The sequence below is a fragment of the Zootoca vivipara genome, chromosome 12 (assembly GCF_965207765.1).
Source record: "Zootoca vivipara chromosome 12, rZooViv2.hap1.1, whole genome shotgun sequence".
Lineage (NCBI taxonomy): Eukaryota > Metazoa > Chordata > Lepidosauria > Squamata > Lacertidae > Zootoca > Zootoca vivipara.
In genome coordinates this window covers 46766352-46780368 of record NC_142595.1, presented here as the reverse complement: position 1 = coordinate 46780368, position 14017 = coordinate 46766352, and the positions used below count along the sequence as shown (strand labels likewise).

Below are 14017 nucleotides of genomic sequence, written 5' to 3'. Positions count from 1 at the left end.
GAGCACTCCCATTTTAGTCTTCTCTTCTCATGAGGTGGCCAAAGTATTGGAGCCTCAGCTTCAGGATCTGTCCTTCCAGTGAGCACTCCCATTTTAGTCTTACATCAGCCCTATGCGGTAGGGTATGCCAAGAGAGAAAAAAAACAGCTCGCCCAAAAACATAGAGCAGAGCTTTTTAAACTTTGTGTCATAACATGTTATTGTTTCAGCTGCAGTGTGTAGGTGTGTCACACAAATGGTCCCCACACTCCTCCCAGGGCTGGAAAGGGGTTATTTTAACATTCAGTTTGCAAGTAAAACTGAATTATTATGTTGGAAAATGATGCATATTTTAAAACTGTGTCACCAACATCAACAGTTTGTAAAGCTTTCAAATAGAGTGGGCTTCATGACATGGGGATTCGAACTCCAGTCTGAATGGCAAACATAATGGGTCAAACTGGGGACCACCCACATTCCATCCCAGATGTAGTCCTGAATATGTTTTGGGACATGGCTAATCTATAATTTTGCTTTTAAAATAAATAATTCACATTCCACAATGTGTTCTTTTCAAATATTTTTAATGAATTTTAGTAACCAGAAACAGGCTCCATAAAATACAAAAGAAAAAGAAATTAGCTTTAAAAGAAAAAAGGGGGTGGGGATAAGCTGTCATGAATGGCAATAAAGAGATTTTGATATAGCTATGTGATATTCTAAGTCAATAATAAAACATATCAAGAAGAAAATAATGTGCTATCTGTAATAACAAAGGGTTTCATGTTTGAAAGAATAACTATTACAAATGTTTGTTTAAAAAAGAACTTAAAAGGCAACCTTGAACTAGACAAAAAGCCAAATACCCACATAGAGCTGTGGTATGTCACACTCCTCAAAAATCTCACTATCTGAATACAATGCATTCTCAGGAGATCGTTTGTTAGGTGTCCATTTACATAACAAGCCAACCATTTCCATAAGTTCCAATGGGAATATTTCTAATGTGTTGTCAGTCTCAAAATTTTGACACCCCCCAAAGGGTGAAAACCCCACGAAAACCCTCTGAAATCTTGTAAAAGAAGGAAGAAAACTCTGATTATATGTGTACAGTACTAAACACAGGTACAACTGTTTGGAGAGCTGAATCTACGGTGTGTATAACAAGATTTGGGTACTAATTACTCACGTTAGAGTATGTGAATTTGGATACTGAGACATGTGTATATAAAATAAAATTAAACAAGTGGCGAAAAAGTAATCTCAAGCACAATTTAAAATTTACCAGAGTAAGGGGGGAAACAATGTTTATTTAGTATTTTTTTTAATAAGTTGTTCTCTGTTGTTCAGCTCAGGCCTCAGAATAATGATGTAGCATTTAGGGGCAAAGATGCAGCCCAATAACCCAGCACTGGAGGACAAGATGGAGAAGATCTCCACAGCCACCATGTGTTTCCCTCTTGTGCTCAGGTAGGCTGGGAAAAAAGACAGCCAAACACTGCAAAAGAGCAACATGCTGAAGGTAATGAACTTGGCTTCATTAAAACTGTCAGGTAACTTGCGGGCTGCAAATGCGGCAACAAAGCTGGCAATGGCCAAGAGGAACATGTAGCCCAGGACACAATAAAACATGGTGACTGACCCTTCATTGCATTGCACAATGATTTCTTCTGCTAAAGAGTGCATGTCCAGTTCAGGGAATGGGGGAGATGTCATCAACCACACAGTACAAATAGTTGATTGAATAAGAGAGCAGGAAAAGACAATGGAATTTGTCAGTCTTTTACTCATCCACTTCCTCATGCTGGACCCTGGCTTGGTGGCCATGAAAGCTAGAACTACAGTGATAGTTTTGGCCAACACACAAGAAACGGCTACAGAGAAGATGAGGCCAAACATTGGTTGCCGGAGGAGGCAGGAGACTTTGCTAGGTTCACCCAGAAATAGCAATGAAGAGAGGAAGCAGAGCAGGAGAGAGACAAGGAGAGAGTAGGTGAGGTCCCGGTTGTTGGCTTTGACTATGGGAGTCTCTCTGTACTTAATGAATATTCCTAGCACCAAAGCTGTGATGAGGAAGAAAGAAAGGGCAATGGATGCTAAACTGATACCCAAAGGTTCTTCGTAAGAAAGGAAGGTCATTGTTTTCTGAATGCAGGCAGTTTTGTTCTTGTTTGGATACTGAGCTTTTGGGCATCTGAAGCAGTCATTCATATCTGAAAAATAAACAAGGTGAAATTTCAATACTGATTGAACAGTACTTTGTCTTCACTGACATTAAATTAAACTTATTGGATCTATGTGTTTTAGTGATATAAATGCTTTGATCTCACTGATTCTGAAAGCCATTATACTGATTCAATTCTTACTTTTCAATAGTATTTTGCCTTCTAATTTATTTCCTCTTTTGGATAAAAACATAAGAGCCTGCTGGATCAGGCCAATGACCCATCTCATCCAGCTTCCTGATTTCACAGTGGCCAACCACATACCTAGGGGGAAACCTGCATCTCATATTTGGAAGAATACAGCTTCTGTCCATGTAGGCACTGCAAAGCCATCAGAGATAATAGCCATTGATATTCTCCATGAGTTTGTCTAATACTCCTTTGAAGCCTTCAAAATTGGTGCCCATCAGTGCCTCTAGAGGGAACAAATTCCATAACTTAATCCTGTACTTCATGAAGAGGTTGTTTGTTTGTTTTTTGCCTGTTCTGAATTATCCAACACTCAATTTCCTTTGATGTCCCTGAGATCTAGTGTTATGTTTATCCTATTTTCCCATGCATTGAACAATTTAATCCATTTTGTATCATGTTGCCCCTTACTCTTTTTGCACTAAAATAACCCCCTTAAATGCTACTGTCTAGCCTTGCCAGTGTCCTCGTAGGGTGAAAAATATGATTTCTACATAACTCACCATCCTTGTTTGAAATTTCCCCTTCTGGACACGGAGCACAATCATAGCAGCAAAACTTTTCCCCTTCTTTCTTTTTCTTCTGATTGCCAGGGTTGCAGTGGTCGTTACATAGAGAAAGGGGAGTCACCTATCCATAGCAGAAAAGCCTTTTAGGAGATCAGAGAAACTGATTGTTTATTTGACTTCTATTAATGAACTTCACTACTCAGCAAATAAAGTTTTAATATAAAAGATCTGCATTATAGGGCTGTGTTAACTATGAATCCCATTATTTGGAATCCCCTCCGAACCTATGACAAACTTTGCAATCAAAACCCACACATTGCGAGGTGACCTGTAAGGCCCTATGTTTGGCAGGTCAGCCACACAGTTTGTGGGCTCAACAAAATGTTAAGTTTGTTCTGCAAAATGCTGCAAAACAATAGCAAAACAGCTCACCAGTACTTCATTTTAATGCTGCCTGGAGCCTTATGCAAGCAGTACGTGTTCTAATACTGAGGTTATCCAATTGGCGCCTATGTAGAAATTTCATTTATATATTCCAATGCTTTGCTTTATGTATATGGAAGATATAGTTATACAAAAATGTACTTCCCCTCTCCCCCATGACATTTCTAAGTGGCATCAATTTTGAATGTGCCAGGCAGCCACATTTTTCCTTGGCCATATCAAATGGAAACAACAGTTGTAAACAAAATGGAATTCCTGACATCTAAAGAACACATCATAAGAAAAGTGAGTAACAGATGGAGTCCAAGGATGCAGACCTGATTAAAACCTCTGTGCCACACAATCATATCTTCATGAAAAATGAATGCTTCTCCTTCAAGAGCATCAGGAACAACTCGTCCAACTTTCATTTGAAGGAAGGACTTGTTTGGGAATGTGATCATGTTCGTGATGTCAAATCCACCTCTCATTTCCCTTTTTTCATTAAAGGACATTGTTTCTCCTGCTGAGTTGTTGAATAAAATGCCTTGCAGAAAACAGTGGAGCTGATTCAAAGAGAAAAAGGAAAAAGAAGGGTGTGTGTGTGTGTGTGTGTGTGTGTGTGTGTGATGCAGACCAATTCTAAACAATGACCTATTTTCATATATCAAATGGAAAAGTTATAACACAGCAATAGATGGCAAAAAATCTGTACATGGAAATATACAGGAAAGGGGGACACTCACAAAATGTAATCACTTGATATCTGGCCTTGGAGTAAATGGCCGACTGAAATAATATTTTGTTGTAACAATATATATACAGTGGTGCCTCGCTTAACGAATGCCCTGCTTAACGAAATTTCTGCTTAACGAAAGGTTTTTTCTAGCGGAGGTTGCCTCGCTAGACGAATTCGTTTTATGAAAAATTCGTCTAATGAATCGCGGTTTCCCATAGGAATGCATTGAAATTCAATTAATGCGTTCCTATGGGCAAAAAATTTTTTTAAAAAAATTCAATGCATTCCTATGGGATTCGCTAGACGAATTTTTCGTTATAAGAAAAGACCTGTGGAATGAATTAAATTTGTCTAATCACTGTATGTGTGTGTGTGCATATGTGTGTGTGTGTGTGTGTGTGTGTGTGTGTGTGTGTATATATATATATATATATATATATATATATATATATATATGTAAAAATATTGAAAATATTGAAAGTGTCAGCCGCACTTTTCTCCGTAACCGCTTGACCGATCATCTTGAAATTTTGACACAATGATCCAGGCCACTTCCCGAGGGTTGTTGGGGACAAAAAAATTCTCAAATTTCGCATCTGGGCAGGTAGAAACCTGGTTTTCCACCAAGTCAAACAGTGCCCTCAAGTGGCGTTATACCCTACTCCACCCCTCCCTTCCTGTGAAATCTAAGCCACACCCACAAACCAAATGACACCATCAACCAAGCAACTGAAACCACCAATGCGGTCATTATCAGACCCCTAGGCCTTTGCTTTATGTAGGCCCCTGTCAGGCCCCCACTAGGCCCGGGGGGGGGATAACCCACAGCAACGCACTTGGGGGCACGGTAAGGGCTTTTTACTTTACAATTTAGCACCACTCCCCCCCCCAAATCACCCACCAAATAACCACAAGACAAAAATACGCCGGTCATGGGGGGGGCAAACAGAATAGATCATGGATTGGGACACATGGGGGCAGTCACAGGGATTAGCCGCAACAACGTGCCACACCCACAAACCCCGCCTCCACCACGAGATCCTGTAAAACAGGGGGACTCTGAGGCTCAGGGGGATCTGAAGGGGGCCTATTACCAGACAACCCACAGAGTCAGGCCAGGGCCAAGGAATGGAGATACAGGGCGGAGGCCTCGGGTCACATTTAAATACTATCCCAAGCCAAGGCCTCACCTCTACTTTACAGCCTAAAGACTAGGCCTTGGCTCCATTTTACAGACTAGGCCTCAGCTCTACAGCCCTTTAAATACTATCCCGAATGGAGCCATGGGTGGGAGGTGGGGGTAGGAGGAGCCCAAATAGGTCATGGGCTGACGTAGGGTGGGGGGAGCAACTGTCCAACAACCACCAAAACAGCCATTCCACCCCCCAAAGCCCAAGCCCAAAGCCTCTCCCGGCAGCTGCATTAATAAATGCCTGGCAGCATTAGGCAGTCGTTCATCATTTCTCCTAACACGCACTTCGGGGCACAGCAAGGGGTTTTCGCTTTATAATTTAGTGGGCGTTGTGTCACATGTGAGGCTCCGGTGGCCATTTTAAGTAAGGGCAGTTGTGTCCCTTTTAACCTAGGCTTTACCGTATATACTACAACTGATTGCAAGCCTCTGTGTCTTTTTTAAAAAACAACAACCATGCAGTTTCTCTCCCCAGTTTAAGTCCTCAGATATTGGCAGTGGCCACCCCCCACCCCATTTACAACCCCCTACCTTCCCCTTGCCACTTCCTGGGTTTTTTTATGGAACTGAACAACTCAAGTGCTTAAGAACGCGCCTTCTGTTGCCAGGCCCTTGCAGGGCCAGACAGAGGCCCGGGCCAGGTAGATAATGTGGACCTGTTTTAAACCCTTTTGTTACCTTTTCATTTTGATGATTGTGAATATGCTGACCGAGGCCCCCTTTAGATTCGGAGGCCCACTCCAAGTGGCCCATATGACCCCCCTCCTTCTGTCTGGGCCTGTCTGTTGCTACGGGGCTGTGGGGCTTCGCTATTTGACACCCCCCCAGTCGGGATTTTTTAAGTAGTTCTCTGCATCCCAGGGCGCATAATCACCCCCGATCCTTAATCTAAATATATAGAAATGTTCACGATGCATGCGCAGGGGCCAATGTATGGAGATACAGGGGGGAGGGGACAACAGAGGGCTCAGACAAAAGTAAATACTGGGAAATGGAACCCAGAAACTGACATTTCCTTCTCCAAGGGTGGGGGCCAATGTAGGAAGATACCAGGGGTAGGGGCCAACACTCCCCAGGAACAACAGAAGGCTCAGACAAAAGTGCATGCTGGGAAATAGAACCTAGAAGCTGACAGTTCCTTTTTGAAGTGTGGGGGCCAAGGTATGGAGATACAGGGGGGAGGGGCCAACACTCCCCAGGGACAACAGAGGGAAGGGTATCCTACCGAAACACAGGGATGAGCCGGGGTGGAGGGAGGTGGGGCAGGATACGTCATGGATTGGGACAGGGTGGTGGGGGGTCACAGGAAAGAACCACAGCAACATGTGGCCGGGTCAGCTAGTAATCTATATACATAAAAATGTAAAAATCTTGAAAGTGTTGGCTGAACTTTTCTCCGTAACCACTTGACCGATCGTCCCGAAATTTTGACACAACGATCCAGGCCACTCCCTGAGCGTTGTTAAAAAAAAATCCCTCAAATTTCACAACTGGGCAGGTAGAAACCTCCTTGTCCACAAAGTAAAACAGCGCCCTCAAGTGGAATTCCTCCCACAGTACACCCCTCCCTTCCTGTGAAATCTACACCACACCCACAAACCAAATAATGACATCATCAACCAAGCAACTAAAACCACCAAGGCGGCCATTATCAGACCCCTATGCCCATGCCAGGCTGCTAGGCCCCCACTAGGCCCCGGGGGGGAGAGAGGGTGAGCGCCAGGGTTGCAGCACGGCCTTTGTTTTATGTAGGCCCCTGCCAGGCCGCCAGGCCCCCACTAGGCCCGGGGGGGAGAGGAAAAGTGCATGGATCGCAGACTGCAGCACGGCCTTTGTTTTATGTAGGCCCCTGCCAGGCCCCCACTAGGCCCAGGGGGGAAATAACCCACAGCAATGCACTTGGGGGCACGGCAAGGGGTTTTTACTTTAAAATTTAGCACCACTACCCCCCCCCAAGAAAAATCCCCCACCAAATAACCACAAGACAAAAATAAATGCCATCCTTCAAAACGTCATGAGATATGCCGGTCACGGGGGGGGGGGGGAATTGGGACACATAGGGGCAGTCACAGGGATTAGCCACAACAACGTGCCACACCCACAAACCCCGCCTCCGCCACGAGATCCTGTAAAACAGGGCGACTCTGAGGCTCAGGGGGATCTGAAGGGGGGCTATTACCCTCCATTTGAAAGACTAACGCACAGCAACGTGTGCAGGGCCAGCTAATAATAATAATAATAATAATAATATAGTAATAATAGTACTAAGAATAATTTATACCCCGTCCACCTGGCTGGGTTTCCCCAGCCACTCTGGGCACCTTCCAGAAAAATATTAAATTACAATTTGTTGTTGTTGTTTAGTCGTTTAGTCGTGTCTGACTCTTCGTGACCCCATGGACCATAGCACGCCAGGCACTCCTGTCTTCCACTGCCTCCCACAGTTTGGTCAAACTCATGTTCGTAGCTTCGAGAACACTGTCCAACCATCTCGTCCTCCGTCATCCCCTTCTCCTAGTGCCCTCAATCTTTCTATAATAAATTACAATTATATTAAAATATGTGTTACCTGCCAAGGCTGCAGATTTTGAAGTTCAAACCTTTTGTCTCCTGCTCTGTGCTTGGATCTGTATGAAGAAATTGTATGCAAAGCATGAGCTACAACAAAGACAGCATTGTAGATACTGTAGCTGTGGCCAGTCATGTCCATTTCAAACAGAAACCCGGGAAGACACTTTAACTTCTCCTCCCCTGTACATGTTTCAGTATCTTGCATGTGCAGTTTGGGAAATGTACAATCAAATGCTTGCTTCCAGAAGTCCTTGAGAAAAGCATCTGCTGGGTTCCAGTAAGGTTTTATGATCTGAATAAATTCATGGAACTTGAGAAGCTCTTTTGAGTGAATGGTGAAGGAAATGGCACCTTGAAAGAGCTCAAGACCCCAAGCTTTTTGATAACTCAATAATACAAAATCTATTTGAGTTGTCATGATCCACACTTTTCTAAATGTTGAGCTTTCCTTATTTTCTGGATCTCGTAGAAATATAACACATCTCAGCCAGGTCAAAGTCTGAGAATCTCCATAGACAATGAATGTATTGGCTTTGTCATTTGTGAGACTCACATAATAACTTTCAAGTATGCCATAAAGTTCAATGAACAAATCGGGATGAGATGCTTTTTCCATTCTTTGTGTGAAGGCTGAACAGATCCCATGCTGGTAGAACAATTGCTCCAGGGCCTGCAAGAAGTTTTCTCCTCCTTCATCATCCGTAACAAAGAGTCCAACCCATGTCCATCCAAAATGCTGGAGCAAATTGATGATCGCCATATACTGATGAGCTTCATTGGACACCATGCGGTAAAAGGAAAGGAAGTGATCTATATCACTCTCCTCCTGCGGAAATGATCCATATGCAAGCTAACAGGAAAAGACCAGTATAAACAATTACTTTTAGCATTTGGCTGTTCGTTCAAGAAATGTTTCTGCAGTTCTGGAGAAATAGCGTCCACCGCCCATGTATTTTTCCATTGCTCCCTTTACAGAGACCTCCAAAATGAATCTACCCTAAAGATATTTGAAGAGTTACCTGGACGATCTGAGGAATTGCAAATTAAATGGCTCATTTCAGACTCTAACCAAAAGGTCACCACTATGGTGGCAAGATTCTGCGCAAATGCTATCAGAATTCGGTGCGTCTGCATAGGAAGTACTTAAATTAACTCCTCAACAGAGCCAGACAGATTCCACTATAATTTATGGTGCAAAGTAAATAATTAATATAAAAATAAGGATCAAAGGTTGATAGGTCCCTTTAAAATAAGTTATTTTAGTTTTTTTAATTTTTAAAAATATTTTAAACATGAATGATGTAATGCAATTATTGTGTTGGTCAGTGACTGTAATAAAGATTACTTACTTACTTACTTACTTACTTACTTACTTACTTACTTCCTTACATTCAGGAACAGTTTCTTCTCTAGAGCGATTTTGGCCTTAAATGGAAAGCCTGGACTTTGAAGACATAGAATCTTAGAATCATAGAGTTGATGACCCACAAGGGTCATCCAGTCCAACCCCCTGCCAAGCAGGAAACACCATCAAAGCATTCTTGACATATGCCTGTCAAGTCATCTTATTTTACTTGTTATTTTGTATTATATTTACTGTTTTTAATTAGGTTTTGTAATTTTTTATTATGCGGAATGCTTTATCTGAGTGGATGTAGCAACCGAGTAATTTCGTTGTTCCCGCAAGGGGACAATGACAATAAAGATATCTTATCTTATCTTACATTACATTACACAACTGATAGTTTTCTAGACAGTTAAACTGAAGGATGCTTCGAGTTTCAGGATGCTTCCAGTTTCTAGAGTTGTGGTGATACTTAAGTATTGAAGACCTGTGGTTTGCATGTTTAAGGTGTTGTGTGTGTGTTTGTGGTGGGTGTTTTGTGGATGCCAGGTTCATTCCGGCTCTTTGGGGTCTCTTCAAAGTGAATGATTTGTCATGATCTATGAATGGGGCAATAGAGTGCATGGCAGGAGACTTTTCTTAAAATGTACTATTTTCATGGCAGGAGAACTACTAACATCTAATTCAGAGCTACATTGGCTTGAGGATACATTTCACTAAAGTCATCTGAGTCAGATGATGAGTAACACACAGAACCTCACTAGACCTGCAGATGTCCAATTGTGATAAATTAGGACCCTTTAATCAGTTATCCAGGCTCTCCAAGGAGGCAGAGCCTATAGTCAGCTTTCTAAGTCTTCAGGTCAACCGGGCTCCTTGCAGAGACAACGTCTCTTGCAGTTGATGTGTGGAACAGGGGGTTGGTGATGGAAATGTCCAAGGTGCTGAATGCTCTCTTGCTCTATATAGCTTCCATCAACTTTCTATCTGGATCATCGATTGACATACTGAGAAAGGAGTCTTACTGGCTCTCGTCTAGTAAAGACTCCTCCTTTCTCAGCCTCCCACCCTGAGAAATAATACACAATAAATTTGTGGCAGGACCCAGATGTGTCATCCAGAAGGGGAAAATTATACTATTGCAACAATAACCATGAAAGAAAGAGGTGCGACACAAAAGAAGTCGGGGTGAGTCATAGGGTTATGTTCATTTAAATTGTGCAAATTATTTTAGCTGTTAACCACATACGTAAGTTGCACACTGCCACCTATTTCCATCAGCCCCACGTCTTATGGGGGAAGGAGGCCTTTTTGACTAGAGTTGCCATATTCCCAAAAGTTAAAAGTGAAAAGTTGTTGAACTTCTCTTTTTTGCTCAATGTTATTCAGCTTTTTTGGGGGGGTAGGAGAATATCCCTCCCAAAAATGGGTTTTTGCCATGCATCTGGGTTTCCCCAAACATTTTGTCCAATGTATGGCAGTCCTATTGTTGACCTACCCCCTCTTGGGTCCCCACACCTCTAAGAAGGTGTTACATGTCAGCTCCAAATGTGATCTGTACAGATGCCAGAACCCAGAAGAAAATAAATGGATCTCACCTTTCTCTTTAAAGGTGTCTAAGAGAGCTCACCAAGCACTTACATGCAAAATTACTGCCCCTATCAGCCACATAACAGGGCAAGTCATGGAATCATGGAATCATACAATTGTAAAGTTGGACTTCCAAGAAGTCCAACCCAATGTAATGCAGGATTCTGAACTTAATATTGCCCAGGCAATATTATATTAATCACAGATATTTAATTATATTAATGACATAAATTTAATTAAGGTCATATACTAGTCTCTCCAGAAAGTTTCTGGTGCTCTTCCCATTTCCCCTCTGGTGCAGCACCAATTGTCTGCATCACATAACTGTCACTAGAAGAAATGTTTTACTTCTAACTTAGGGACTCACGATACAATTTGCATGAGAGGGTTCCCAGTTCCCAGTTTAATGGCCTTCTTAATTAAATTACCCAAAGCAAATTCATGCATCTTAATATAGGCATTGGATGACAGCTGCAACATATACTTCCTTTCCTTGCGTGTCGAGGTACCAAGACTTCCCACCAGTAACTCACACTTCACACAGAATTTAAGTTTAAGGTTTTTGGCATTAATTTTGGCCACAACTTTATTTAAATACAACTAACAAGGCCAGCCCTACGGCAAGGCTGGGGGGGGGCGCCCGCTGGGAAATGGGGTGGGGGTGGGGCCGCCGGAGGGATCTTCGCACCACGGCGCCAGGGCGCCAGATATGCTTAAGACGGCCCTGACAACTAATGTGAGTGGTTGCTTAGGCATTGGTTCCCCCAGCCATCTGTCCCCCGCCTGGATTCCTTTAACGGAAAACCCCTGAAGGCAGCAGCAATTTTGAGGGGCAGGCCCAGCCAAATCCGTACCCCTCCACCATCCAATTTGAACCAATGCCTAACCGCAACCTTACAAGTTGTGACATTTTGCTATATAGTAGGCAAAAACCACAAGGCACCAGCCAATCAGACAAGTGGCAAAATTCCTACAGTGCTTGACTCAGACTTTCACTGGTGTAGCAATCTCTACTAGTAAGGAGTAATGTACATTTCTGATAGACGTTCCAGCTTGTAATGCTTCAACATCAGTCATATTCACTTTCTGAGTCTCAAAATCATTTTCAGAATGGGAAGAGACGAGTGTGATTTGTGGGACAAAAAACCATGCCCCTACTCATAAAACCTACCTGTGGAATCTTGTAGAGGCTTAAGGTATCAGCCATATGGAAGGAGGTATCAGAGCTAAGTCCTCCGATGGTGGCGATGAGGTTTTTCTGCGAGTCACATTTGTAGTTGGGAGCAAATCGATGCATTTTAAAGAGCAGGTTCAGAGTGTTACGATAGGTCATCCTTGCATCATTATAGCTGTCATAGATGTGGAATCCCAGTGTGACATTGGGCAAGATGCTGGGGTTCTCATTTATCACTTTCACCGCAAATGCCAAGGCAAGGATGTGCTGGTAGAATTTTGTTATCATACTGCAAAGAAGGTTAGTTTAAAATTTCAGAGGAGAATTCTACAATGCAGGAAGCAGACAAAACAAATTGCCATTTCTGTCTCAAACTGATACATCTTGAACTACAACCTTGTTCTCTTTTATGGTGGCTCTAAAATAATAAATATCAAACTCTTCTGCCTAAATAAAAAGAATTACTCATCATGCCATTTCTATATTACTCTTATCATCTTTTAGTTAGTCCTTGTGTGATCTTTAGTATTCACCCCCCCCCCAAAGACTACAACAATATACACCTCTTTCTCTTTGTACTAAAGCTGGCCATGAAGGTGACAATTCTATGCATCTAGCCCAGGAAAGCAACTATACTTCTTTGAAGTAGTTAGTTACTACCATCCTTATACAAGGCAGTTTCTAGTATTCATTTATTGGATTGAGGGACAATTCCAACGGATTCCATACAAAAACCGATTATTTCCTTGCGGAGATGGCAACACCAAATTAGTGGTGCATGTCCTCCTGGCTTGCACTCATTACAACGGCCTGAGGAGTGACATTATCACTCCTCTTTTATTGTCTATTCCAGGCCGCCCAACCACTGCCACAGTGTCTTTTCTCCTGGCAGATCAAGAGGAGCAGATGACAGCAAAGGTTGCAAGGTATTTAAGCTAGGGCAATAAGAATAAGGTTCACTATTTGAATGCTGATTCAGGACTCTAAATAGTGTTTTATATAATTGACTTCTTATTTTGATCTGTCTATACAACAATGTTCTTTTGTTGCTAAGGCTGATGGCTGACGCAAAGAAAGTTTCATTCATTCATTCATCTCTACTCAAAGTCCAAATGAATTCAATGGGAACAACTTCCAATATTTTTGTATAAGATTGCAGACTTGGTTTAGGTGCAATCATTCACTTTTAATATACTAGAAGTCACCTCTTAGATTGCTATGTAAGACCGGCATAGAAAAATGGGGTGAAATGGTTTCTTTTTTTAAGGTTCTTCAGCTTTCCATCACCACTATCAAATATATTCAATTCTAAACTTTATAGAATAATAATAATAATAATAAATTTTTATTTATACCCTGCCCTCCCCAGTCAAAACCGGGCTCAGGGCGGCTCACACCAATAAAATTACAATAAAACATAAAAAGGAATTAATTAAAATACAGATTAAAATACAGTATTAAAATTTAAAATGCAGCCTGATTTTAAGTACTGTAGTCCATAAATCCAAGCCATGAGGGAGGAAAACACAGGGGTCAGGCTAAGTCCAACCCAAAGGCCAGGCGGAACAGGAATAAACTAACTCCTCTACACTTATCTTCACTTCTCTATCACTATACCATGGTCAGAAATGCACACATAGCATATTGCTCTATATTTCACTAATTTAATGGCTGAATTGTTAAACCACAAAACCTTCACAGAGTTCAATGATTTTTGCAGCTTGTATTTGCAGCTCATCATGTGAAAGGCTGGACTGGATGAATCCCAAGCTGGAATTAAGATTCCCGGAAGAAATATCAACAACCTCAGATATGCTGATGACACAACCTTGATGGCAGAAAGTGAGGCGGAATTAAAGAACCTTTGAATAAGGATGAAAGAGGAGAGTGCAAAATATGGTCTGAAGCTCAACATAAAAAAAACACACCAAGATCATGGCCACTGGTCTGATCACCTCCTGGCAAATAGGAGGGGAAGAAATTGAGGCAGTGAGAGATTTTACTTTCTTGGACTCAATGATCACTGCAGATGGTGACAGCAGTCACGAAATTAAAAGATACCTGCTTCTTAGGAGAAAATC

The 14017-nt window shown here is 42.1% G+C and overlaps 1 protein-coding gene across 1 annotated transcript; it reads right to left on the bottom strand.

The window, feature by feature from the left end:
• Positions 1-1287: 1287 nt before the first annotated feature.
• Positions 1288-12224, bottom strand: LOC118078098 (vomeronasal type-2 receptor 26-like). Its single transcript, XM_035101825.3, has 5 exons — positions 11934-12224; positions 7826-8677; positions 3664-3891; positions 2897-3023; positions 1288-2192 (listed from the first exon to the last, which is right to left on the bottom strand). Exons 1-5 carry the CDS (start codon positions 12222-12224, stop codon positions 1288-1290), a joined length of 2403 nt encoding a protein of 800 aa, XP_034957716.3.
• Positions 12225-14017: the final 1793 nt, after the last annotated feature.

Bases quoted from the DNA above. Each gene is read 5' to 3' on its own strand.
- LOC118078098 (XM_035101825.3), bottom strand. From the start codon at position 12,224: ATGATAACAAAATTCTACCAGCACATCCTTGCCTTGGCATTTGCGGTG. The intron at 3,024-3,663 runs GTCTGCATCCTT...TGCTATGGATAG, and splicing joins GGCACAGAGGTTTTAATCAG to GTGACTCCCCTTTCTCTATG. The intron at 2,193-2,896 runs GTGAGTTATGTA...TTTATTTTTCAG, and splicing joins GGAAATTTCAAACAAGGATG to ATATGAATGACTGCTTCAGA.